This window comes from Rhinolophus ferrumequinum, chromosome 15, assembly GCF_004115265.2.
Source record: "Rhinolophus ferrumequinum isolate MPI-CBG mRhiFer1 chromosome 15, mRhiFer1_v1.p, whole genome shotgun sequence".
Classification (NCBI taxonomy): Eukaryota; Metazoa; Chordata; class Mammalia; order Chiroptera; family Rhinolophidae; genus Rhinolophus; species Rhinolophus ferrumequinum.
Genome location: NC_046298.1, coordinates 44,166,590 through 44,191,748, shown reverse-complemented (window position 1 = coordinate 44,191,748; position 25,159 = coordinate 44,166,590). Strand labels below are relative to the sequence as shown.

General features: G+C 53.9%; 3 protein-coding genes across 11 annotated transcripts; all 3 read left to right on the top strand.

Moving 5' to 3' along the window:
- The first annotated feature begins 519 nt into the window (after positions 1 to 519).
- IZUMO1 (izumo sperm-oocyte fusion 1) lies at positions 520 to 4,725 on the top strand. 4 transcript variants are annotated; one of them, XM_033128626.1, is made up of 9 exons: positions 520 to 605; positions 1,727 to 1,801; positions 2,182 to 2,268; positions 2,716 to 2,736; positions 3,041 to 3,121; positions 3,306 to 3,406; positions 3,667 to 3,820; positions 4,124 to 4,340; positions 4,574 to 4,725. In XM_033128626.1, the coding sequence occupies exons 3-9, from the start codon at positions 2,211 to 2,213 to the stop codon at positions 4,695 to 4,697; spliced, it is 756 nt and encodes a 251-aa protein (XP_032984517.1). In that variant the 5' UTR covers positions 520 to 605; positions 1,727 to 1,801; positions 2,182 to 2,210; the 3' UTR covers positions 4,698 to 4,725. The 4 variants fall into 4 exon arrangements, with proteins under 4 accessions (XP_032984517.1, XP_032984518.1, XP_032984515.1 ...); XM_033128627.1 differs by lacking the exon at positions 520 to 605 and adding an exon at positions 1,030 to 1,048; XM_033128624.1 differs by lacking the exon at positions 520 to 605 and adding an exon at positions 1,092 to 1,394.
- A 244-nt stretch (positions 4,726 to 4,969) lies between these two features.
- RASIP1 (Ras interacting protein 1) lies at positions 4,970 to 17,223 on the top strand. 2 transcript variants are annotated; one of them, XM_033128622.1, is made up of 12 exons: positions 4,970 to 5,099; positions 5,334 to 5,474; positions 6,055 to 6,740; positions 8,292 to 8,647; positions 11,247 to 11,900; positions 12,624 to 12,661; positions 12,895 to 13,046; positions 13,153 to 13,268; positions 14,462 to 14,705; positions 14,926 to 15,098; positions 16,094 to 16,241; positions 16,793 to 17,223. In XM_033128622.1, the coding sequence occupies exons 2-12, from the start codon at positions 5,338 to 5,340 to the stop codon at positions 16,990 to 16,992; spliced, it is 2,904 nt and encodes a 967-aa protein (XP_032984513.1). In that variant the 5' UTR covers positions 4,970 to 5,099; positions 5,334 to 5,337; the 3' UTR covers positions 16,993 to 17,223. The 2 variants fall into 2 exon arrangements, with proteins under 2 accessions (XP_032984513.1, XP_032984514.1); XM_033128623.1 differs by having other exon boundaries at positions 13,165 to 13,268; positions 16,793 to 17,203.
- Positions 17,224 to 18,064: 841 nt separating this feature from the next.
- MAMSTR (MEF2 activating motif and SAP domain containing transcriptional regulator) lies at positions 18,065 to 23,926 on the top strand. 5 transcript variants are annotated; one of them, XM_033127117.1, is made up of 10 exons: positions 18,065 to 18,159; positions 18,668 to 18,751; positions 19,930 to 19,968; positions 20,607 to 20,740; positions 20,919 to 21,103; positions 21,471 to 21,573; positions 21,776 to 21,970; positions 22,238 to 22,411; positions 22,486 to 22,543; positions 22,668 to 23,926. In XM_033127117.1, exons 2-10 carry the CDS (start codon positions 18,694 to 18,696, stop codon positions 22,940 to 22,942), a joined length of 1,221 nt encoding a protein of 406 aa, XP_032983008.1. In that variant the 5' UTR covers positions 18,065 to 18,159; positions 18,668 to 18,693; the 3' UTR covers positions 22,943 to 23,926. The 5 variants fall into 5 exon arrangements, with proteins under 5 accessions (XP_032983008.1, XP_032983012.1, XP_032983009.1 ...); XM_033127118.1 differs by having other exon boundaries at positions 18,142 to 18,159; positions 18,673 to 18,751; XM_033127121.1 differs by lacking the exons at positions 20,607 to 20,740; positions 20,919 to 21,103 and having other exon boundaries at positions 21,506 to 21,573.
- Positions 23,927 to 25,159: the final 1,233 nt, after the last annotated feature.

The following is a 25,159-nucleotide window of genomic DNA, read 5'->3' as shown; positions in this document are numbered from 1 at the left end:
CGTCACCAACTCCTGTCTCTGTAGGCTTTTTTCCTTTTTCTTTTTCTTTTTTTTTTTTGAGTCTTGTGTGCATGAGTGTGTGAGTGAGTGAATGAGTAGGGGGAAAAGTTCAGAACTTCCAAGGACTCTCATGACTCATATCTTAGGGTATTGTTCCTGCTCAGATTTGGCCGCCTCTTGTGGGATTTGTGGTCTCTGAGCCGCAGTTCCTTTCTCCGGACTCTCAGTATCGGCCCCCAGACCGATTTCCTTTGGAACCTTGACGTGCAGCCCCAAAGGCTGGAAGAGAAAGTGGGGGAGGAAGTGTGCACAGAGTGTAACTGTTGAACTACACTTCCCATAAAGGTATGGGGTTGGTTGCGGTAATCAGCTATGGAGACCCCGGGGTCTTCTGGGAATCGTAGTCCTAGGGCTGGGAAGGGCCACTTCGCGCGTCTTCATGGCTCAATCACTGGCTTCCCAAAGGGTCCTGGGCTTCCAACCGGAAGCCTGGGTCCTGGGGCCCAGGGAGAGGAGGAAGCTGAAGCGCAGAATTTCGTTCCTCGTTTCTGGAAAGCTAGAGAAGACAGGATACTTCCACCTCAGTAGATGCTGCGAAACTTCCGGTCTGAAAAGGCGGCTGCTTCTGTGACATCAAGGAGGAGTGGGCGGGGCCTCCCTTTGTTGCGGTCCAATCGGACTCAGAACTGGGCTTCCGGGCGGGGCCAGGGAAGCCCCCAGGGACTATCTTTTGCGAATTAGGGGTTTTACGTGGGAAGCTATATGGTGGAGGCTGTGGGAGTTCCTTGTAGATAGGGGCGAACCGTGACTCTAACCGCAGTCAAATGCTCTCTATTACAAACCGTATCCCCAACAAAACCCTTAATTTTAGTAGTGGGAAAATATCAGTGTGGAGGGACGTGGCTCGGTCCTCCTCTCTTAAAGCCCTCAGAAGCCGGACTCGGCTCTTCAGCGAGCCCTAGTGTTCGAGGATACATCACCCTGGAGAGACGGTCGGGCAGCAGTTGTCGAGGGTGCAATGGGATTCCTCGGTTTCCTAACAAGAAGTGTGCGCCCTGTAAATTTAGGGTCCATTAGTCTCGGGAAGGGCATCTCTCCGTTTAGCCCTCACTTCCTCTCGGTTTGGGGTGAGAGGACTCTTCCAGGGGTTCTGGCGGCAATGGGGCCGCGGCTTCCCCTCCTGGTGGCGGCGCTGGCCAGCTGCCTGCTTCCTGCCCGGACTTGTGTCCTGTGTGATACAAAAGTCGTGGAAGCGCTAAACAACTTGGAGATGGATTACCTGCCTGGCCACCTGGGGGCCGAGCACCACAAAAACTTGATGAAAAGGGTAAAGCAGGCCTTGCAGGATTTCAAGGAACTGCCGTTTGACGAGGATTCCTATCTGGGGGTCGTCGGTGAGGGCAAGGTGGAGCCCGGACCCCCGGTCCTGGGAAAAGAGGGTTCTGGGGCTAGGACTGCTGGGGGTAGGGAGAAGAAGGCTGCAAGCAGAGTCTCCTGTGTTCGGGAATGGAACAGGTTGTGGTACAGATTTCGGGGTTCCCGGGGCTAGGAAATACTGTGTTCCCATAGCCCTAGCCTGCAATTGTAATAAAACTACAACTCCCAGAAAGCAACGGGAGGGTAATCCCTTAACCAGACCTATCCGTACCCATGGGTATTGTAGTTTCTAAGACTAGGTGAGGCAATGAGACAATACTGGAACCTGGCGTTCTATCTCTCCCCATAGATGAGCCCACACTGGAGAAGGCATCCTGGAGTTTGCTGAAGGATCTGAAACGCATCACGGATAGTGAAGTAAAAGGTAAATGCACGGAGGGGACATGGGAGGGGCTCCAGAATCCCAGGGAAGTGATTGCTGCTGGTGATGCTTGGTCTGGGGGTCATATACTGAGTTTTGGAGCCAGACTGCTTAGGTTAAAATTCTGGCATTGCCACTTCCTAGCTGTGTGGCCTTGAGCAAGGGATTTTGCAGCTTCCTCACCTCTAAAATGGAGACCATATCAGTGACCTCACCCCATTTGTTGCTTAGCCATTATGTTAGGTGGTCATTTCAGTTTCACTGTCCTTCCCTGAGAAGGCCCAAAAGCGGAATACCGGAGCAGCAGACTGAGGCAAACTTCCTGTACCTCGCACTTGGAAGTGGGGGAGGGGACCACTTTGTTTCATCCTGCTTCTTCCTAGGTGAGCTCTTCGTGAAAGAGCTATTCTGGATGTTGCACCTGCAAAAGGATACCTTTGCCAGATATGCTGCTCACTTCCAAAAAGAGGGTGAGGGAAGATGGGAGTCCTGGACCCCAGCCCCCCTCCTTCCACAGGCCGAGAGTCCCTGTCCCCAGCCCCTTTCTTCTGAAGTCCAGTCCCTCAGCTCTCCCAACCCTCTCCCCACTCAGACCCAGGGGTCCAGGCCCCCAGGTCCTTCTTCCCTCAAAGCCAGGAGTTCCAGCCCCAGCCTCTTCCTTTGCTCACTTCCAAAAAGAGGGTGAGGGAAGATGGGAGTCCCGGACCCCAGCCCCCCTCCTTCCACAGGCCGAGAGTCCCTGTCCCCAGCCCCTTAGCTCTCCCAACCTTCTCCCCACTCAGACCCAGGGATCCAGGCCCCCAGGTCCTTCTTCCCTCAAAGCCAGGAGTTCCAGCCTCAGCCTCTTCCTTTGCCCCGTCCCTCATCCTTTTTAACTTAAAAATCTGATCCTCATTTTTTTCTTTCTGCGGAGGCAGATTTTTGTCCCAACGAATGTGGTGAGTTCGGATCATGGGAGCCGGTTCTCTCTCCCTCATCCTTGCCCCGTGAATACCCAGCCTTTCTCCTCCCCCTTTTGGGTCTTGGTGTTTCTTCATTCTCCGCGTCTGGGAGGTTCCTAGGTCTCCAGTATTCCTCCCGCACCCAAAGCCTTCTTGGCGAGCGCAGCTCATTCTTTCGCACTGGTTAGATTCCGCTTCCCACAGGCCTGCGCTCTAGTCCCGCCCCGCCCTTGGCCCTGCCCTCTCCTTTTAGCCCCGCCTGCTAGTCGGGAAAAACACCCCCTTGACCCTGCCCCTTCAGGTATGATGTTGCAGACGCTGATCTGGTGCAGTAACTGCAAGAAACAGGTTCACGCTTGTCGGAAGTCCTTGGATTGCGGGGGTGAGAGAGCTGGGTCCAGCAGGAGGGGTTGGTGCAAGAGGGGCGGAGCCAGAGGAGTGACTGAGTCTAGAGAGGGCGGAGACTAGAGCCAGCAGAGGAGAAAGAGAGGGGCCAACCTAGTGGATGGAGGTTGGGGGAAGGCCGAGAACCCAACGGGCTTCCTACAGTAACCCCCTATCCCCAGAGCGCAAAGTCAAGGTCCATGAAATGGAAGACATGATCCTGGACTGTGAGCTCAACTGGCATCATGCCTCTCAAGGCCTGACCGATTACAGCTTTTACAGGGTGGGGCCCTCCAACTCCTGTAACCCTTGAAATCCAAGTCCATCAGGCCTGTGTGAACCCTGTATCCACAGGCCTGCACCCACAATCCCCATGACCCGTGACCTACCAGATTTGGCTCCCACTCACCCCGGTGACACCATGCCCTGACCAGTACACTCAGGACTCCCATCTCCCCTTGAGGCCCCGTGATCTTCTTACCCCTGTACTCCCCCAACCCCTGAACTCCCCAGGCCTCTGTGACCCCTTGAGCTTGGGTCTAGGTTTGGAGGAACAAGTCTGAGACCTTGGTGTCCAAGGGGAAAGAGCCTACCCTGACCAAGATCATGGTAGACCCACTGGATGCAGGCACCTATCGCTGCCAGCTGGACACCGTGCAATCTAGCCCGGCCACGGTCATCCGTTTTCATGTCACAGGTCAGTGCTGGGGAGTTGAAAGAAGTATGGGTTTCAGGGTCCTGGGGTTGGGGGTGGTCCGCTTCAGGGGTGTGGCCTATGGGGGCATAACTCCCCATCGGGTTTTCAGGCTTCCTGACCTGGGTGTGGCCTCTGGCCACAGCTGCAGGGTTCCCCTCTGGGTTTGTTCCCGCTACACACAATTGGAGGCTGGAGGCGCGTGATTATCTCCTGCAGGGTTTGGGGCAAGTTGCTGAGGGGAGGGTTTGCCTTGGCGGGACCTTCATGCCTTCCCAGGACTGTTCTTCCCTCCTCCTCTATCAGTGTTGCCCAAAAGAATCGAGGAGGAGATACCGTCATCAAACATCCCAAGCCAGGATGAGGTGGCCCCGAGTGAGGTGACTTGGGGTGTCACCAAATCGTCTACAACCCTCCAGTCTCCGTCATCACAGTGTCCAACGGCAGAGAATATACTGAGAGGCCGCCTGGTCGGGCTGCTGATCTGGATCTCTGTGGTGCTGATAGCCGGCATTGCCACCGCGTGAGCGGCCCACTGAAGAAGGCAGGGCTTGGAATGAGGGGCGGGGCTTCCAACAGAGGGGTGTCTGGGAGCTTCAGAACTCTGAGAGCTGGACTTCTATTGGGGATGGGGCTTAAAAAACAGGGTAGGGATTACCTAGGAGGATAAAGCTTGGATAATTGCTAGAATAAGATCAAATATAGGGAGTCTGGGACCTGATCTGGTTTTGCTATTTGCACCCCACCCTCCCACAGGATATTTTGCTATCGGTCTGAGAAGGTCATGGACTCCATAAAATCCTGGTTGGGCACTGGCAGCGAAGCTGCTCAGAGCTCCCAGGTTCCAGAGGAAAAGGATACAGAATCAAGGAGCCAATAAAGATTTATTTGGTTGTCTAAGTATCTGACTCATTCCTCCAGACTGATCCTAACTTTTGGTTCCCCCAAGAGCAGAGGTCTGGGGATGGTCTCTTGTCTAAGGGAGGAGGGACTGGGAACTGGGCCCCCTGGGTCCTGGCAGGGAACAACTACTGAAATATAATTCCAGAATCAAGGAGTGGGGCAGGGCCAGCCCTACCCAGATCTCCTCCCCCAGGCCCAGCTCCCCTCACAGGACGCCCCCTCCCCGCTCTTCCTGCCGGGTTTCCTCTTGCCTTTTCCTGTCCCCCACCCAGTGCTGGGAGCTGGGGCAGAGGAAAGGCTGAACAGGAGCAGTGGGGTCAGGAACCAACCCAGGCCAACGGAGCCACGGCCCCCAGGTGCTGCTGGGACCCAAAGCAGGGTAAGAGCCGGGAACCCAGGAGTCCACACCCCTTCTCCCTCAGACCCAGGAATCAGTCCCCAGCCACTTCCCATCCCAGTACCCAGGAGTCCAGGCTTTCATCCCTCCCTTCTACCCAGACTCAGGAGTCTGAGCCCCAGCTACCTCCTTCCTCTGACTCGAGTCCAGACCCCCTCCAGCCCATTCCCACCACTCAGAGCCTCAGGAGTTGGGGCTTTACCCACCATTCCTTAGGGCCATGCTATCTGGTGAACGGAAGGAGGGCGGAAGCCCCCGCTTTGGGAAGCTCCATCTCCCGGTGGGCCTGTGGATCAATTCTCCCAGGAAGCAGCTGGCCAAGCTGGGACGGCGGTGGCCCAGCGCCGCCTCTGTGAAGTGAGTACCCACCTCCTCGCGACTCTGCTGTCCCTGCCCCACCTGCTTCCCTTCTGTTCCTGTTTATGACCCAATTACTGCACTAGGTAATGCCAGGGACCCCTGAATGGGCAAGTGAGCTGGCAGCTGGGAGGACGCAGTGGGCCACACAGATATTGAGCCAGGCGGGGGGGAAGTGCTGGGCCTGGAGATGAGCTTCGGCCCATAGAAACGGAAATGGGGACCCAGAAGTAGCAGGAGTTTGATTCACCTTCCTTCCTCCCCTCCCTGCTCATTTCTTGGAATTTCCTTCTGTGGGATTTGCCTTTATTTCTTCAATTAATTAATTAATTAATTAATTAATTAATTAATCTCTCCTTGCCTCTGGCCTCTGCCCACCCCCCCTTCTCCGTACACCCTGCGTTTCTCATCCTCCTGTGGGTTTCTATCTCCCCCTCTCAATGGGTGTCTATCCCTCGTCTCCCGGTCTCTGTTTCCCACCTACCCATGTGGGTCTTTGCCCACCTCCCTTCTTCCCTCCCCCGCCTCTGCATCTCTTTCTGGGTCTCTCCCACGTCTCCGCTCTCCGGCGGGCTCCCAGGTCTTCGTCTTCAGACACGGGGAGCCGCAGCAGCGAGCCGTTGCCCCCGCCTCCGCCGCACGTGGAGCTGCGACGAGTGGGCGCAGTCAAGGCGGCCGGCGGAGCCTCAGGGAGCCGCGCCAAGCGCATCTCCCAGCTCTTTCGGGGCTCGGGAACGGGGGCCACAGGAGCTGGTGGCCCTGGAGGCCCCGGGACTCCGGGGGCCGCGCAGCGCTGGGCCAGCGAGAAGAAGCTGCCTGACCTGGCGGCGGGCGTGGCCCCCGAACCCCCACTAGCCTCCCGCGCCACGGCGCCCCCGGGGGTCCTCAAGATCTTTGGTGCGGGGCTGGCGTCGGGCGCCAACTACAAGAGCGTGCTGGCCACGGCGCGCTCCACTGCACGCGAGCTGGTGGCCGAGGCGCTGGAGCGCTATGGGCTAGCGGGGAGTCCCGGCAGCGGCCCGGGCGAGAGCAGTTGCGTGGACGCCTTTGCGCTGTGCGACGCGCTGGGCCGGCCAGCGGCAGGAGGCGCAGGCAACAGCGAGTGGCGGGCGGAGCACCTGCGTGTGCTGGGCGACTCTGAGCGCCCGCTGCTGGTGCAAGAGCTGTGGCGGGCGCGGCCTGGCTGGGCGCGGCGTTTCGAGTTGCGCGGCCGCGAGGAAGCGCGCCGCCTGGAGCAGGAGGCCTTCGGGGCTTCAGACAGCGAAGGTGAGCCCGCGGGCGCGACTCTGCAGACGTAACCTGAGGGACCGGGGCGGGGCCTGCCCCGGGGCGGGGCCAGCGGGAGGGCTGAGCTGAGCTTGGGGGCGGGGCCAGGGCGAGGTGGGGCCTGAGGGGCTGAAGGAGATCGCAGGGTCCCAGGCGGAGGCCGCTGGGAGGGACTGGGCGGGACCTATAGCACTGGGTCAAGTCGGGGGCGGAGCTAGGGCCGGACCAAGGTCTACCAGGTGGGCTAGGCCAGAGGACCACGCCTTTGGGTTACGTGCAGAGCCGATGGGCAGGTCCTACCAGGCTGGGACCAGGCCTGCAGAATAGAGTAGCCTGGAGTAAGAAGTGTTTGGCGGGGAGGCTGTCTGGTGGCGCGAGTCCCTGTGGCAGAAGCCCTCTCAGAGCAGTACGTTGAAGTGGTTCGTGAGGTTCAGTGGATGAAGACTAGAAGGGGGAGGGACCTGGAGAGTGAAGAAACTGGCTGCTAGATCAAAGCCTAAGAATGGGCAGAGCCTCCGAGGGGCGGGCCTTGGAGCGGGTGGCTCAAAGATGAGCTGGCTTCGAAGTTTAATTAGGGTTGCTTGAGGGTGGCACCTGGGAAATGAAGAAGTATTTGTAGAGGCCAGAGAAAGTTACGTTTATCTGTTGGCCTGGTCTTTGAGAAGACCCGACCTGGAACAGGAGGTGGCGCCACTGGTGAAATAGCAAGCCTGGCAGGAATGGTGCCTGGCTTACTGGGCCAGGGGCTGCTCAGGGAGACCTGTAACCGCTTTTCTGTTTCTGAATCTCCTTTTGGGAGATAGAGTTGTGTGGCTTGGAACTCAGGCTGGGATTCCAATCCGTTCTTAGCCAGTTAAACTCAGCAAAATTCTAGGTTAAGATTCAATGAGATAATGTTTTAAAGAGTTTTAGCGCAGTGCTTGGCACATAGCTGTTGCTTAATAAAGAATGGTAATTATAACCATTATTGTCTTTTTTTTTCTTCAGAAATCATTTATTGGCCATACATTATTTAAGGTTCTAGGGGGAATACAGTGGGGACACTGACAGGTGAAGTTCCCTCTCTCCTAGATTTCACAGCCTAGTGAGAAACACATCAGTTCACTCCTGCTTATTTCCACTAGGCACCTACCATGTGCCAGGTCTGTGCTGGGCCCAGACAAAGCCCAGAGTGCCCAGGAGTGCCTTTGTCTGCTTCAACTTGGACTATCAGGGAAGTAGGAGATGGTTTGTTTCCCTGTGGGCAGGGTCTTCTCTGTTCACTGCGAATACACTAGTGACTAGAACATTGCCCAGCATTAGTAGGTGCTCAAAAAATACTAAATGGAAAGAATGAATGAATTTTTGAGCCGAAAACTGCAAGATGGGTAGGAGTCAGGTGGAAAGTGTGTTCTAGACATAGAAAACAGAATATGCTAGAACCTAAATGTGAGAAGCAGCCCACCACTCTGTAGCAAATTCTTTGTCTCTTGAAAATCTCCAGCTCTGAGTCTGTCTCTCCCTATGTCTCTTTCCAGTCTCAACCTCATTGCTTTCCATCTCTCTCTGTAGGCACGGGCCCTGCCTTGTGGCGGCCACAGAAGAACCGTTCCCGGGCAGCATCCGGTGGGGCGGCGTTGGCCAGCCCTGGCCCAGGGTCTGGGGCAGGGACCCCGGCTGGGTCGGCAGGCAAGGAGCGCTCGGAAAACCTGTCCCTGCGTCGCAGTGTGTCAGAGCTCAGCCTGCAGGGTCGGCGGCGGAGGCAGCAGGAACGCAGGCAGCAGGCACTTAGCATGGCCCCAGGGGCAGCGGACGCCCAAATTGGACCTGCAGACCCTGGTGACTTTGATCAGTTGACCCAGTGCCTCATCCAGGCCCCCAGCAACCGTCCCTACTTTCTGCTGCTCCAGGGCTACCAGGATGCCCAGGTAAGCGCAGCCTTTCCTACGGAGAGAATCCTATGCCCCATCCTTCAGTTAAAGGGCGACAAAACTACAATTCCCAGAATTCCTTGGGTACCGTAGTCTCAGGTACGATGGAAGGTGTGGTCCCAGCAAGTTAGGAGATTGTCAGAGAGGAGAGTAGGGGTGGTGGAGTATAGATGACTGAAAAAGATTCCACTGGCGGGACAAGTAGGGGATGGTTCTTTTCATTCAAAGTTGGAGGAACGGATTTCCTCAAGGGAGAATGGGACAGCCTATTGTATAAAGGAGATCTCCTTAAAAGCATCTATTAATATTTCTTGAGTGGGCATCTATCTTCTAGGAGAGGGAGATAATTTGATGCCTAGGATCTTCTGGGTAAGCCTATATTTTCTGCAGAGGAGTGGACTAATTCATTTTTTAAAGGTGATGGTTTACATTGGAACTATTTGACCATTGTTGATGGGGGTAGGTGGTACTGGTACTTCTATTTCACGTATTGGGTGGCAATAGAACTTGTTTGAGTGTTAGGCAGCAGAGAAGGAGAAAGGATTAACAGCTGGGGGTCAGTGGGAAATTATTTCAAACATAGAAATGTGTGGTGATTATTAGAACCATCTTTATGATGTTGTCCACCTTTGCGGTATAGCCAAACTCAACAAGTACTGTTGGGATCAATGGGAAAGCCCACTCTAAAAGGTGGTGGAGCTTACTGAACAGTCCCATTTTTACTATCAGAGAGGGATCCAATTGGGGTAGGTGGCTTGGCTGTGTATATGGGTGAGAGGTTAAGACTGTTCAGTGAAGAGCTTTCATGGAAAAATTCGTTCCTTTGTTGGGGCAACAGGATGAACAAGTTCACTGTAGGAAGTGATTTGCATATATTTTAACAGCCCACCCCTCCAGACAAGGTTGGAGAAAGGAGGGTCTATTTTGGGATGGTGATCAAGTTAGAAGGATCTACTTGGGGACTATAGGACAGTCTGTTATGGGAAGAGGGAGAAACATTACAAACATCCATTCTTTTGCGTGAAGTTTAGAAGTTCCTTTGTAAGAAAGTGGCTTTATTGGAAGTGTCCATTCTTGGGAACAGGAGTAAGAGATGAAACTATTACAGAGAGGAATTTATTTGCACTCCTCTATTCATAGGTGGCAATCACCTGTGAGTTCATTGTATGTGCTATGGAAGCATCCCTTCTCGGGTTAAGGAACAGGAAAGCCCATTTTAGAAAGGGGGTTCATATATTTTTGGATCATTCCATTTCTTCAGACAGGGATAGAAAATGGGAGATTCTGCCTTCAGAAGGTAGTCAGACTGGAAAGGTCTGTTTTTTAGAGGCAGATGAGTGATTCCATTGTAGGAAGGGGTCTCTTTGGAAACATCCATCTGTGAAGGACAGGTAATGGGAGAGTCAGTGGAAGAGGAGGATTTATGAATATCAGGATGACTCAAACATGGATCATCAACATGGATCATGGATTCTCAAACATGGATCGAGAACAGAAGGTTCTAGTTTAAGAAGGGGGTGAGGCTGAGCTCTTCCATTTTTATAGGATGGACATGGAAGTCATTTTTAGGAAGGGGTCTTCTGGAATGCACCTCTTCATTTAGTGGGTAAAATGGGACACTCCATTATAAGAAGAGGGTCTCCTTGAAAACATCTGTTTATAAGGTGGGGTTACTAGAAGTGCCACTGTATGGAGATCTCCTGGGAGATGTCCTTTTTGGGGATAGAAATATTGAGAGCAAGCATTGATGAAAGGGCAAGTATCTATGGATTCCTCCATCATGGGAGAGGGGGTAATAGGTGAATCCATTGTAGGATTATGTCTCCTTGGATGTGAGTCCATCATGGAGTGGGGAAAAATGAGCGTCCATTTTAGAAAGGGGGTCTCCTTCAAAGTGTACATTCATAAGGTGGAGAAAATGAAAGAAATCTTTGTTCAAAGGAGGAGTCTCTTTAAAGGTATCTATTCCTTGCTTTGAGAATATTGAAAAAAACTATTTTTGTAAGGGGAAAAGTCTTTGGAAGCCTCCAACATGGGGGTGAAATTATGGGCAAGCAGGGCCAGGGGTAGGGAAATGGGAGTGTTGCTTGGAGAATGGTTTCCTTGGAAAAGTCCATTCTTTGAGGGGGAGGGCAAAGGGACAGTCCATTTTAGTAACGGGGGTGTGGTGTCATCAGAAGCACCAATTCTCTGGACTGGATGTTGTGGCAGAGTCCACTGTAGGAAAGGATTACCTTGAAAGAGTCCATTCAGAGGAGGTGAGAAGATGAGAGAGTCCATTGAAGAAAGATCTCCTGGGAAGCATCCATTCTTTGAGGGAGGGGAATGGTAGAGCCCCATGTCAAAAAAAAGGTTTCGTTATAAATATCCAGTCTTCAGGATGTGTGTTATGGGACAGCCCACTATAGGAAGTGTTTTTGAAGAGTCCACTCCTGGGAGATGGGGGATAATTGGTGAGTCCTTTGGGACCCCAGGAGATCTCCTTGGAGCAATGGGAGGTGGTTGATGGGAGAGGCGATTGCGGGAAAGGGCTCTCTTTGGAAGCGTCCATTCATTGTGGAGCAGTGTCCTTAGTGCATCTTCCCTTTCCCTCCAGGACTTCGTGGTGTATGTGATGACGCGGGAGCAACACGTGTTCGGCCGGGGCGGGAACTCCTCTGCCCGAAGTGGGTCTCCAGCCCCGTATGTGGACACCTTTCTCAACGCCCCAGACATCCTGCCACGTCACTGCACAGTACGCGCGGGCCCTGAGCCCCCGGCCATGGTGCGCCCATCCCGGGGAGCCCCGGTCACACACAATGGGTGCCTCCTACTGCGGGAGGCCGAGCTGCACCCGGGCGACCTGCTGGGGCTGGGCGAGCACTTCCTGTTCATGTACAAGGACCCCCGTACTGGGGGCTCCGGGCCGGCGCGGCCGCCATGGCTGCCTGCGCGCCCCGGAGCCACGCCTCCGGGCCCCGGCTGGGCCTTCTCTTGCCGCTTGTGCGGCCGTGGCCTACAGGAGCGCGGCGAGGCGCTGGCCGCCTACCTGGATGGCCACGAGCCTGTCCTGCGCTTCCGGCCACGGGAGGAAGAGGCACTGCTGGGTGAGATAGTGCGCGCTGCAGCCGCAGGAGCCGGGGACCTGCCACCGCTCGGGCCAGCCACTCTGCTAGCGCTGTGCGTGCAGCATTCAGCCCGGGAGCTGGAGCTGGGCCACCTGCCGCGCCTGTTGGGCCGCCTGGCCCGTCTCATCAAAGAGGCTGTCTGGGTGAGCGCCCCAACCACTGTCCAGCCCCATTTAACGACACCCCAGGTCCTTTCCTTAGCCTCCCTTCGCCACCTTCCACCTCAGTTTCGTAGTTGGGACAGGGCGAAATTACCTTTCTCATGATACCTCAGAAGGGTCTTGGGCTAGTAAACGAGGGGCCCCAGGAGATGCTGGCAGTTACGGATTCATCCATTGTGCTTGAAGAGAAGACAGTACTTTGCAGCTGTGGGATAATGGCAGAAACCATTCTAGGAGATGGGGGGAGGAACGAAGAGATCCCATTGGATTAAAAGTTGGAAGAGACCATTGTGAGAGGTGAGGCAGGAAGCCCATTGGGTCTGAAACTTAGAGCAGTAGTGGGCGAGACAATTCTTGGAGGCCAGGGAGAACAAACCCATTGGACCTTCAGAAGGAAGTGCCTGGGAAAAGCCATGGGGGAAGTTACAAACTAAGCTCAGGCCTATGAGAGAGATTTAGAAAGTTTCTTGAGGGTAAGAAGAAACTGTTTGAGCAGAAGTGGACCTGAAGAAGATAGACCACTCATAATCACAGGGATATGTGTTTTAAAAGATAAGAGGAGATACCTTTCTGAAACTTGAGAGAGTCCATTTGAAAAGTGGGGACAATCTGTCAAAAAGGTTCTTCTAGAAAAACTAGGGTATTAATCCATAGGCCTGTCTCCCTGATTCCCCTCACCTTGATTCTAATTTTACTGTTCCACAGGAAAAGATTAAAGAAATTGGAGACCGTCAGCCTGAGAAGTAAGAGAAATTCTGGGGAGAGGGTCTAGAGGAATACAGGGGTTGGGATTTGCAGTCAGTTCTATGTTCACTCCATGCATATCTTAGTGCAAGTTTCTGCTTTTCCTCGGGACTCATTTATTCCAGCTATGAAGTGGGGGGTTGGACTCAATCCCCAATTAGACCCAGATCTTGGGGTTTGGACACTATGGTGGAGTCGGGCAAGGATGACAGTTCCTTCCCTCCTTTCCCAGCCACCCTGAGGGGGTCCCCGAGGTGCCCTTGACCCCTGAGGCTGTGTCCGTGGAGCTGCGGCCACTCATGCTGTGGATGGCCAACACCACAGAGCTGCTGAGCTTTGTGCAGGAGAAGGTGCTGGAGATGGAGAAGGAGGCTGATCAGGAGGGTGAGCTCAGGCCCAGGTCCAAGCCTGTCTAAGCCCCATGCCATTCCCTGCACCCGGGGACCTGGGCTCCTGCCAGCCAGCCTCTGGTTGTCCCTCTCACCCCCAGGCCTATCCTCAGACCCACAGCTCTGCAATGACTTGGAATTATGTGACGAGGCCATGGCCCTCCTGGATGAGGTCATCATGTGCACCTTCCAGCAGTCTGTCTACTACCTCACCAAGGTTGGCCTCGACCCTTGCTTCCTGTTTGGCATAACATCACTTCCTATTTGAACTACATTACATTGTTCTGATGTCACTTCCAATTTAACCTCACAAGATCGCCTGTTTCTCTGACATCACTTCCCATTTTGCTATTCTGACACTACTTCCTGTTTGAGTCTACATCATTTCCTGTATTTCTGGCTTCTCTTCCTGTCAGTCTGGCCTCACTAACTGTTTATATCTCCATTATCACTTTCTCAAGCTTCCTTTTCCTAAGTCCACTCTTCAGTCACTGATAAGTCAGATAGATAGATAGATAGATAGATAGATAGATAGATAGATAAACAGGTATATAGATACAGATATAGGTAGATCAAATAGTGCTAGGCACTGTCATTTAAACTAAAGGTCTTCTTTAATCAGGCCTCACATCCTGTGTTTGCTGACTTCACCTGCTATACCTCTGAATTCACTCCCTTTTCTGAGCCACAGATGTTTTTCTCCCTGGAGTGCCCTTCCTACTAGACCTGCTTCTGCCTCAGTTCCGAATCATCATCATCTAAATATTGCTTCTTGGAATTCTCAGGGTTTCTGGCTTATGGTGGGCCTGATTCCCTATGTGTAAAATGAAAGGGGATCTTTTGGAGCAGATAGTCTATGCACCTCGTGGAGGCATGATTTATGCTTCTTCCTCCAAGGCTTCACTTCCTGTACATCCCTGCCAAATGTAGTTTTATTTCTTTTCTGCCTCTGACCTCATTTCCTGTCCTTGGCCTGATCTCACTTTCCACTGGCTAACTGCCACCCCACTCCCACTTCCTTACTCTCCATTCTTTTTCTTTCCTTAGGGAATTCTGGATAAATAATTATTTGACTGAAGGGGGCCTCTTTGTTCTGTATCCTTTGTCCTCCTTGAGCTGTCTCTGTTGAGAAATTATAAGTCCGGTAAGGCACCAGAGGTGGTCTTAAAATACCCAAGAAACTCCCAGAAAGCCTTTCTTGTCTTGTGGTATCCCAGTCCTCATGAATGCTAGAAACCCAACTGGAAAGTAGGAATTTGCTCACGGAGACCTTTTGGGTGTTGAAGGTAGAATGGACTACAATTCCCAGAAACCTTCAGTGGAGCTCCCCAGGATCTTCATGCTCTACCATCCTGAAGCTTCTAGGGAGTTGTAGTCTGATCACCTGTTTGCATCTCTGTATCTCCTTAGACTCTGTATTCAACGCTGCCGGCTCTCCTGGATAGTAACCCTTTCACAGCTGGGGCAGAGCTTCCGGGGCCTGGTGCAGAGCTGGAGGCCATGCCTCCGGGGTTGAGACCTACCCTGGGCGTGTTCCAGGCAGCCCTGGAACTGACCAGCCAGTGCGAGCTGCATCCAGACCTTGTGTCTCAGACTTTCGGCTACTTGTTCTTCTTCTCGAATGCATCCCTTCTCAACTCGCTGATGGAACGAGGTGAGAGTCAGACTGGGAAGGAACAGGGAGGTACAGACAGGAGCCACTGAGACCCACGTGAAGTCAGACACACCACAGGTAGAGAGGCCTCTCCTTTAGGAACTCTGGAGAGCAAGCTCCAGATCCCAAGCTGAAGGATAGGAAGAGCCTGGGAGCAGCAGTGCAGTGTCCATCCATGCACAGTCCACGCACTCATTGCTCCTACTACCCTTCCCCACAGGTCAAGGCCGACCTTTCTATCAATGGTCTCGAGCTGTTCAAATCCGAACAAACCTGGATCTTGTCTTGGACTGGCTGCAGGGGGCTGGGCTGGGTGATATTGCCACTGAGTTCTTCCGGAAACTCTCCATGGCTGTGAACCTGCTCTGCGTGCCCCGCACCTCTCTGCTCAAGGTGATTCCTGACCCCTGACGTCTGACTCTTGAGTCATCCTCTGTATTCAGCTTACCCTTGGATCTTCCCTTGGACTCCATGTTGTCCCCAGTCCTACTTCAGACAGTGTGGATGATGTCTTGGCAACTAGAAGGAAACCAAAAACAGTGTCTAAACAGAATCCCAATGGGACTTATTAATAGTAGTTTCCAGGGCCTCCTTCCTCAGACTTGCTGATTCAAGGAGTCTGGTCTGAAGCCAAGGAATGTGATAGTTAAAACATTCATTGAGCATAAACTACATGCCAGACACTGTTTAGCACTTCTAGTTGAATGCTGACCAAGCTTCATGAAGTAGATTATTAATTGACAATTTCTTTTTTTCAGACAAGGAAACTGAGAATTAGGTAGGATAGGTCACTTGATTTATTTATTTGTCAAACTTACAGAGCATTTAGTAATAAGCACCAGGCAGTGCTCTAAGTACTTTATAATCTTTCCATGTTGAATCCTCATACCTAGTAGGTAGTTTTTAATCTCCCCAATTTACAGATGAGGAAACTGAGGCACAGTGACTTGCCAGAGGTAATGTCACCAGGCTGGAGTTTTTGAACCCAGGCAATCTGGGTCAAGAATCTCTGATTTTAACTACAATGATGATTCTAATATCAGCTAGGTTAGGTGTAGAAAATTTTCAAACACATACAAAAAGTAGCCACAGTGGAATGAATAATGAATCTCCAGGTACACATCATCAGCTTCAATAATATAAATGGCCAATTGTGTTTCTTCTCTGCCCCACTCTACTCCTATCTTCATTTATTCTGAAGGATATATATATATTTAAGCTGAGAGCACACTCCTCTCTACCATCACTTTGGTGACAACTAGGCTACACAGTACCCAAAAGACTGCACAGACACCACTACATTCACCCCCTTTATGGAGGGCCTTCCATTTAGGATTTCTCAGCTGCTCCATAATGACCAAAGACTTACCACCTCATCTTCCTACCAGGCTTCATGGAGCAGCCTACGAACTGACCACCCCACACTGACCCCTGCTCAGCTCCACCATTTGCTCAGCCACTACCAGCTGGGTCCTGGCAGCGGACCACCGCCTGCTTGGGACCCTCTCCCTACAGAGCGAGATGCTGTGGACACAGGTAAGGAGAAATGGGGACAGAGACATTGGGGCTGTCAGCTTTCTTCTGTCCTCAGGACGTAGGAATCCATAGCCCAGCCCCTTCCTCCTTTTGACTTAGGATTTTAGATCCCTACCTCTCTCCCACGCCAGGACCTAAGTGCTGGACTTCAACCCCTTTTCCCCCAGGATACCAGAGTTCAAACCCCCAGTTCCCTCTTTTTTCCTAGTTCAGGCTCACAGCTTCTTCCCCCCACCAACTACCCTCCCCGTCATCTAGGAGTCCTGCCTCCAGGCCCCTCCACTCGAAGGAATCCGTAAAACTAAGTTCCCAGCCCTTCCTTCTTCATGGACTCAAGAACCCAACTATATCGTCCGTTTCCCAGGCAACGGTGGCCTTGAACTACAACTCCCATGATGCTTGGGGACTCCAAGAGTCGCGTTTGAGTGGACCCCGCTCCAGGAATTGCTGGGAATTGAAGTTTTTCCTTCCTTCGTGCGCTTCGGCTCTCTCTGACACTGCTGCCTAACGCCCACTCTCAGACTTTAACTCCGTCTTCTTTGGTCTCATAGGGGACATCTTCGAAAGCTTCTCCTCCCATCCTCCCCTTATCCTGCCCTTGGGCAGCTCGCGCCTCCGCCTCACGGGTCCCGTGACCGACGACGCCTTGCACCGTGAACTGCGCAGGCTCCGCCGTCTCCTCTGGGATCTTGAGCAACAGGAACTGCCAGCCAATCATCGCCACGGGCCTCCCGTGGTCACGCCTCCTTGAAAACCAATGGGAAACGAGCGCGCGAACCTTAAAACTTTATCAGCTTCGACTCACGGGAGCCCGCCTGAGCGCAGAGCTTTCTGGGAATTGTAGTTCTTTCCCCGCGTGGAATGCTGGGAGTTTGAATTTTCGGTTCGTAGAGGTTGGGACCGTGGGAAGATGGGCTTGGGTTTTGAGTTCCAGGAGCAATAAAGTTATCAGTGGTATTGGCAACGCCTCACTGGTTAAGGCCTGGGAGCGCTAGTAATGGTCATTTTTTGCGGACTATATTACTAGGGCCCTTGTCTGGAACGTTGGGCTCCTGCCGAGTCCAAGGAGGTATTTATAGCCATGGCCTCAGCTTGCTCTCTTGCGCATAATCCAACCCAGGAGCACTGGAGCGTCCCACGAATCTCAGGACAGGGCTCTAAGCTTGCTCTGCCAAATATCAGCACTCAATCCTACCAGTGGGAACCAGCCATCCTCTCGTTTTAATCCCAAAAGTCCATACTCCAGTTCTCTCCTCCCTCAGACCCAGAAGTCTGGGTTCCCAGCCCCTTTCTGGACTTTGCTGCCTGTCGGGCACACTGCCCGAGTCCCAACACCTCTTGTCTCTATTCCCAGCATCCAGAAATCTGGGCCCCCAACCCACTCCTCCCTCCTTCAGACCCAGGAGTCCAGGCCCCGCCCCCTTTCCTTCAAATCCTGGAATCCTGGTCCCTAGCCCCCTCCTCCCTCAGACAGGAGTCCAGGGCTCCAGTGTGAACTTTTCATTCCCCTGAATCTGACTCCTGCTGCTGCGTCAGGGAAAAAACAAGTGACAGGTGTCACCTGCCCGCAGGGTCGGGACGCGACCACCTGCCCCTGCTGCTCACCCGGCGCCACTCTCCCAGCACCTGCTTCTGTCAGTCCGCCCGCCGCCGCCCCACCCGACCCCGCAGCCCAGATCGCTGAGAAGGAGCGAGCCAGAGAACCCCCAAGGTCCGCCCCACCCCAATCCCTCCCAGCCCGTGCTCCCGCCCCTTTTCGAGGTTCCAAGCGGGGCTCCTGTCTTCCCTGCCCGGCTACAGGTTCCCGGCACGCCCCCAAAAGGGGGGGGTCTCAGGCTGGTGGGGCGGAGCTTACGGCCTCCAGCCTAGACCGCGGGATTCTACCTGCTCCAGAGCACAGCTACGCGAAGCCCACCTGGTGAGAAGCCCCTGGGGTGGAGAGGAGGAGACCCACTTTAATTTTTCTGTCCCCTCTCTGGTCCCAGTCCCTTCCCCACAGACCAAGTGGCTGACACCCACCCACTCCCTCCTCAAATGCAGATGGCAGACCCTTGCTTTTCCCAGGGACCTATCAGACCCTTCTCCCCTCTTGATTCAGGATGTTGAATTTTAGTCCCTTCAGTGTATTGAGTTCCAGCCTTTCACCTCCTTCTCCTGCCTCCACTTTCATACGCCCAGGGGTCCAGGCCCTCAATGCCCTCCTTCTTAGGACCCAGGAGTCCTGGATCCCAAGTCCTTCCTCTACGAGGCTCCAGGAATTGGAGATCCCCCACCCCCTCCTCTTACAGGATCCAGAAGTTATGTCCCCAGGCTTCTCCTGTCCCTAAGTCCTTCAGGCCCATTTCCCTGCTGCGTTCACGTGCAGAGGCAGCCTCCTGACCTCCATGCTGACCCTGACTCCTGTGGTGGTCCTGTCCTCCCCCCAGTCCAGGTCCCCATCCCAGCCTTGGCAATGACCCTGGCAGCTTCCTCCCAGCGCTCCCAAATCATCCGCTCCAAGTTCCGATCTGGTGAGAGGCTTCTGTCTGTGCATATATGGAAGTGGTCCCCTGGAAGTGTGCTCAACAGGGTGAAGTGGGAAGGCGGGCGGGCAGTGGGACCCACCACTCATGTGTTTTCTGCGCAGAAGAGCACATAGGCAGAAAGGAAGCCCCAGCAAAGGAGTCGAGTTGTGGTGGATCAATGGGTGTGCAAATAGATAGTACAATGCTTGTGTGAACAGTGGGGAGTGGGCAGCTAGAGGCGGGTGTGCGGAGGGTCAGGTGCTTAAACTGACACGTGTGCAAAGTGGAGGAGTGGAGAGAATGGGGACTTCGGAGCCACCAGTGTTGGAGTGTGGGTTAGGGAACAATGAACTATCAGGCCCTGAGAGTGTCAACGGTTGTATTTTAGGTCGCAGCGCATGTGGAAAGTGGGAAAGTGGGTGGAACTGGAGGTCAATTCCTAAGTAGACAAAAGGTACTGAGTGTGTAAATGAGTGTGCTTACATGGTTGGGTGGGTGTAAAGACAACAGCAACCAAAGAGCACGGAGTATTCAAAAGTGCACATATACAAAAAGCAGAAATGTGCAAATGGAGATCTTTGCTCCAAAACTGGGGGTCAAATACTGAATGTGCAAATAAGTGTGTTAATGTAGCTCAGTGGGTGCCAAGACAGAGTGAGCCAAGGGTGAAGAGTATCAAAGGGTATAAATGCACAAAAGTGGCTTGTGTGCAAAACTAGAGCCTTTTAAATGTATGTTTAAAGGTGAGTGTGCAAAGGGGGTGACTGTGGGTCCAGAGGCAGCACAGAAGGGAGCAAGCATGTGCAAAATGCAGTGCGTGGATAAAAGCAGGCGAGGTACAAATGGGCCAGGCTGTCAAGATGGCAAGTGTGCCAAGAGTAGGGTGGGCACATGCTAGTGAAGGCGGCAGGTGGAGCTGGGGGCAGGGATGCCTCCTGCCTGCACACTGGCTGGCACTTAGCCCCAGAATGGCTCTGGCCCTCGGTGGCGCTCCGCTGGCAAGCAGCAGGCAGGAGGCCCAGGAAAGGGAGCAGGCTGCCCGCCCACCCGCCTGCACAGGGTGTGTGTAAGGGGGCTGGGCACGTGTGTCCCGCCAACAACTGCAGCTTGCACCGCCTGCCGGGCCAGGCTCCTGGACACTCCCTTCCCGCCTTTCTCCTCCCACCGCCTTCCTCCTTCCACAGTCCTCCAGCTTCGGATCCACAGACGGTATCAGGACCCGAGTAAGTGTGGGCCCTAAAAGGGAGGGGATGGTGACCCTACTCCCTTGGGACACCCTATAGCGCAGCTGCTAGATATCCTTGCTGGTTCCTAAGCCTCAGTCCCTATGCCCCAGAAGACACTGTAATTGCATCCTGTCCTCTCCAGAGGTCCCAGGAGTACAGGTCTCCGCCACCCCATCCCTAGGAGTTCTGCTAGTTGGTTTTCCCCACTCCGGTGGGAAATGCACAAACCCAGAAGAAATTGTCCCAGACTCCACCCTCGGCACACATAGGAATTTCAGGATGTGGCTTTCAGCTTCTTTCTCTCCCCAAGAACCAGGAGTGCTGGCCCCACCCGTCCCAGCAAAACCCCAGAAATCTGTGATCTTCAGTCACCACACCCTTTGGTGACTGAGTTCAGGACTCCTGCCTTCCTTAAGAATGGAAGAGTCTGGATTTCTAGCACCTCCACCCATAGATCCAGAAGTCCTGGCACCCAGCTTCCTACCACTTGGATTTTGCTCTGTGGTCTTGTCCTCCCACACTGGGGGCTGGGACCTCCAGGGCCCTCCTTCCCACACAGCCTTGTTCCTCCCTGCCTGGCTTGCTGCCTGCAGGCCTCTTGGGGTACTTTGTCATCTCTACATTCTCAAATCCAGATCCGTGGATCTCAACTGCAGGCCCAACTCTGGCTCAGGCCCCCGGCTTGCCCTCGGGCCCCACCCCTTTCCTTTTCAGCCCTGGGGTCCTGTTCCCAGAGCCAAAAAGCTGCCCTTGGAGGTCCCTGAAGAAGGTGAGTCTTCACTGGAGTGAGGGGAAGTACCTCTGAGAGTCTAGCCTTGGTCCTCCTTGCTGCTGCCCTTTTTGCTCCTCTCTGGTGGTGCCAAGCTGACCCTATACTTTGCATGGGGCTCTGGGGCAGGGAAGTGGGAACCGAGCTGAAGCATAAGACATCACACCTGCTTTTTCAGGAGTCTCCCAAGATCTCCCCACATTGGAGGCAGTCCAAGCCCAAGGGGAACTTGACATACCACCAATACATGCCCCCAGAGCCGAGACAAGGGTCCAGGGCAGACCTTCAGGCCAAAAGGTCGGCCCTGGGTCCCCCTGGGCCACCTCTGTGGGAAGAAACAAACTCACAGCAGCCACCTCCTAGGTATGACCTGTTTCTGTTCTCCAGCAAGTTCACGGCCCCAGAATCCTCTTCCATCAAACTCAAGAGTCCAAGATCAGGGGAATCCAGCCCTTGGCCCCTCCTGCCTCAGGACTCAAAGAGGCCAGGTCCCCAGCCCTTCTTCCTTCAGTTCCCAGGAGTCCTGGCCTCCACCTAAGAGTCTAAGCCGCCAGCCCCTTCTCTCCCATGCACAGGAACCAGCCTCCTAAGTCTGCTCCCTCTGAGACCCAGAATTCTGGGCACGCATTTTCCTATGTCTTCATGAGCCCCTGTCTTTGAAGAACCCAGAATACCTTTTCTTTCTCTCTCTGCCCCTTCTAACCTGTTTTCCCCTCATAACTATCGCCAGGATGAAGCCCACTCCCCTCCCTTCCTCCCTCCCAGGAGTCCCCAGCCCCTCGCCTCCTCCACACAAGTTGGAACTTCAGACCCTTAAACTGGAGGAGCTGACGGTAAGTGTGGGGAGCAACTTCCCAGGCTGGTCCCCTCTCTCGGTGGGGACGCAGAAGTCTAACCCCATAGCCTCTGCGCCATTGGCGATCCAGGAGCCCGGGTCCCCAGTGCCTCCTCTCCCGGTTTCCAATTGTCCAGCCCCGGCCTCCGCCTGCAGCCCGGAGCCCGCCCAGCATCGTCTCTCCCCAACCCCCACCCTAGGTCTCAGAGCTTCGGCAGCAGCTGCGCCTGCGGGGCCTCCCGGTGTCAGGAACCAAGTCGACGCTCCTGGAGCGCATGCGCGGAGGCGCCCCGCCCCGCGAGCGGCCCAAAATCAAGCGCGAGGAATGTCCTGCGGGTGCTTCCTGGCCACGCCTCAGGCCCAAGGCTCTGGGCACCGCCCGGCGGCAGGGCTCGGTAAGGGCGGTGGACCAATGAAGAGAAGACAAAGTGGGGCGGGGCGGGAAGTCGAAAACACAATAGCCAATGACATACATGGGGGGGTGCGTAGTTAAGAGGAAAGGGGGGAAGAGTAGCCAATGAAAGAATGGGGGGCGTGGCCGAAGGAGGGGGCTGAGGAGCGGAGGGCAGAGACGGGACCAGGGGATGGAGCCACAAGTTGCGAGTGGGTGGGGTTGCGCCCAGTGGGCGTGGCTTATCGAAACACCGTCTTCTGGGTTCTAGTCCAAGCCCGGCCCAGCATCTCACCCATTGCCTCTTCCACGTGCCGCGGAAACCCTCGAAACGGCTCAGGCTCCCCCACCCACTCCAGCGCAAGCGCTGACCCCTGCCTCAGCACCAGCCTCGGTGGCCCAGACTCTGGAGGAGGAGCTGCAGGAAGCGATCCGGAGGGCTCAGGTGAGAGGGAGGGGTCTAGTGGTCTCCGGTCAGGGCCAGAGTCCCAGGTTCACTCCGCTTCTGCCCATCCGCAGTTGTTTCCGAACCGGGGCATTGATGACCTGCTGGAATATCAGATGGAGCCTGATGATGGTAAGAGCCAAACTCCTAGATTTGGGGGTAAAGAGGGCTGGACTCTTGGAAACAAGGAACCCCTAGGGTGCTGGGATCCGGATTCCTGGCTTCCTAAGCTTACATTCCATTTCTTTCCCTGCAGACCTGCTGCCTCCCATCCCTCTGGATTTCCCCGGCTCTTTCGATGTGCTGTCCCCCTCCCCAGACTCTGAAGGCCTCTCATCTGTCTTCTCTTCCTCGCTCCCATCCCCTGCGAATTCCCCGTCCCCCTCTCCCACGGACTCCTTGGACTGGCTGGAGGCTCTGAGTGGGGGTGCCCCGCCGGGCTGTGGTCCCCCAGCCCCCAGCATCTTCTCTGCTGACTTATCTGACTCCGGTGGCACCAGGTTGTGGGACCTGCTGGAGGATCCATGGTGATGGATTCTGGAGTTTCCAGGGACTGGGAACTGGTGGGGATGGGGAGGTCACAGTGACAGACTCCCTCAGGGAGGTGTTGAAACAACCAGCAGAGTCCCCTTCCACCACAGACATAGAGTCAGTCACAACTCTCATCTCCACCTAGCCTCTGAACTGCTGCTGACATGCCAACTGCCTGACCTTTGCCTGCCTAACCTCCATAGGATCCCCTCCATGGTTTTGTGGTTGGGGGTGGGCAAGGGCAAACAAGCTGCTTGCTGCTTCCTTCAGAGACCTCTTGGATGTCTTCTTCCCCCATCCCACCAATGACATGGCTGCCTGTTGCTGGGGTGTCTGGAAGGTGGTCTGTGCTTTTTGGATGCAGGAGAGGGACAGGGAAGAGTGGGGAGGGAGAATCAGGAGCCAGACCCTTGGCTTCTGGTTGGAGATGAGAAAATCGGAATCATTGTGCCTGAGGTCAGATTCTCTCAGAAGCAGAGCCTGAGGCAAGATTCATGTGTTCGTGATTTATTAAAGAAACGCTCCCAGGCGAAACCAAAAAGGAGTGGATGAAACAGGACAGTGAAGGGGAAGAAAACCAGTAGGAGTGTGATGTCCCAACCTCAGCCTGATCCCTGAGGAAAAATTAAGTTGCAGAGTCTTTCCCATCTTGAGGCAAAGAGAACTTCGCCTTTGAGGCAAAGGGAGAGCCCTGTTTGGGTTTTTATCGCTGAACAACAAGCCACCCCAAAATTTAAGTCTTCAAATAATAAGTATCTGCGATTTCTCACAATTCCGTGGGTTGACTGGCTCAGCAAGACCGTTCTTCAGCATCATATGTCAACTAGGGCTGCAGTCATCTTAGGGCCCACTTGTGCTGCACCATCCAAGATCTCAGACGTGTCTGGTGCCTTGGGAGGGATGCCTAGTAGGCTGGACCCCACTGGGCTGGGGACATCTGGACTTCTCTCGTTCTCCATGTGGTCTTAGTGCTCTCCCTCTCCGATGACTAGGGCTCCCCAAAGTGAGCGTTCCTGGGGGAAGAAGCAGGAGCTGCCAGTCTTTTAAAGACTAAGCTTAGAACTGGCACAATGTCACTTCCACCACACTGGTTAATGCACGTCAGGCCAGCCCAGGCTGAATATGGGAGGGGACTACACAAACGTGTGAATATTGGTGGGCATGGTCATTGAGGGCCATATTTGGAGACTTGCTACTACACCGCTCTATTCACTCACGGGACGGACGTAAACTCCCAGGCACTTTGACCCCAAGGGTAGTCCTGGGAAGGTCATAGGGTAATTCGTGAGCAGCAAAGTGTTTTAAAATGTAGGTTTTATAATTACTCAGGGATAATGAGGTCAACATCAGCAGATGATTGTCATTGAATAGATAGTTGGTTATTCTCACAGATCCCAAAAGAAGGGAATACTCCAAGACATGCAGGGCCACATGGGGAAGCTCCAGGGTCAGCCAGGAGGCCGAGGGAGAGAAGGGAACCATGGGCAAGAGTCTTTATTGTGGTTTCCTCAGGAAGGAACAGATGAGGCAGGGTAAGCAGGTTTAGGATTGGCTAGTTGGAATAATTTCAGCAGGCTCTGGGATGTCCCTCGTTGTCTGGAAGGTGGCCCTGAGGTGATCAAGCAGAGGACCAGTGGCCTAGAGTATTAAAGCTCCAAAAAAGAAGTGGCTGGGAGTCTGGGCTATGGATTGGTTGGTTTGCATATGAAAGGTACGCTCACAGGTGAGTTTTTTATTTCCTCTAAAACTTCCTAGCCCTGGGATGGGCAGTCCCTCAAATGTCAGCAAGTTCCCAGATGTCAAAGCACCACAAATACAGAGGGGGAAAAAGGCATGATTAATGTACAAAACTCACAGTAGCTGGGGGCTGGGTGAGCAGAACTGGTAAAAGGAATCTGAGGGGATCTGGGCTGGCCACCAACGGTGTCCACTAAAGGTGGAAAAGGACAACAGATCAGTTACATGTGACAGGACCTAGAACCAGTGATGTCTCCTTGTCTTGCTGTCAGTTTCCTCCTCGGTACCTTCAGCCCAGTGTGTATGACATGTTCACTGAGATTGTCCACAAACGGCCTGGCATATGAGACGTGCCGATGAATATTAATCACCATTCTTAACTTCTGGTCGACAATACTAATGCCTCAACATGTGTAAACTCTGGTGGACATTAGAGATCCACGATAAAAAGGGCAAGAGAACGAAGGCTCGTTTCCATGA

What these genes read in the sequence shown, in the direction of transcription:
- IZUMO1 (XM_033128624.1), top strand. Translation starts at nt 1,160, where the DNA reads ATGGGGCCGCGGCTTCCCCTCCTGGTGGCGGCGCTGGCCAGCTGCCTG. An exon ending in TTCCTATCTGGGGGTCGTCG is followed by an intron (nt 1,395 to 1,726) that starts GTGAGGGCAAGG and finishes CTCTCCCCATAG; the next exon opens with ATGAGCCCACACTGGAGAAG. An exon ending in CCGATTACAGCTTTTACAGG is followed by an intron (nt 3,407 to 3,666) that starts GTGGGGCCCTCC and finishes GCTTGGGTCTAG; the next exon opens with GTTTGGAGGAACAAGTCTGA.
- RASIP1 (XM_033128622.1), top strand. Translation starts at nt 5,338, where the DNA reads ATGCTATCTGGTGAACGGAAGGAGGGCGGAAGCCCCCGCTTTGGGAAG. An exon ending in CCCGCACCTCTCTGCTCAAG is followed by an intron (nt 15,099 to 16,093) that starts GTGATTCCTGAC and finishes TCTTCCTACCAG; the next exon opens with GCTTCATGGAGCAGCCTACG. An exon ending in GCGAGATGCTGTGGACACAG is followed by an intron (nt 16,242 to 16,792) that starts GTAAGGAGAAAT and finishes TTGGTCTCATAG; the next exon opens with GGGACATCTTCGAAAGCTTC.
- MAMSTR (XM_033127117.1), top strand. Translation starts at nt 18,694, where the DNA reads ATGACCCTGGCAGCTTCCTCCCAGCGCTCCCAAATCATCCGCTCCAAG. An exon ending in CAGACGGTATCAGGACCCGA is followed by an intron (nt 19,969 to 20,606) that starts GTAAGTGTGGGC and finishes TCTCAAATCCAG; the next exon opens with ATCCGTGGATCTCAACTGCA. An exon ending in TCACAGCAGCCACCTCCTAG is followed by an intron (nt 21,104 to 21,470) that starts GTATGACCTGTT and finishes AACTATCGCCAG; the next exon opens with GATGAAGCCCACTCCCCTCC.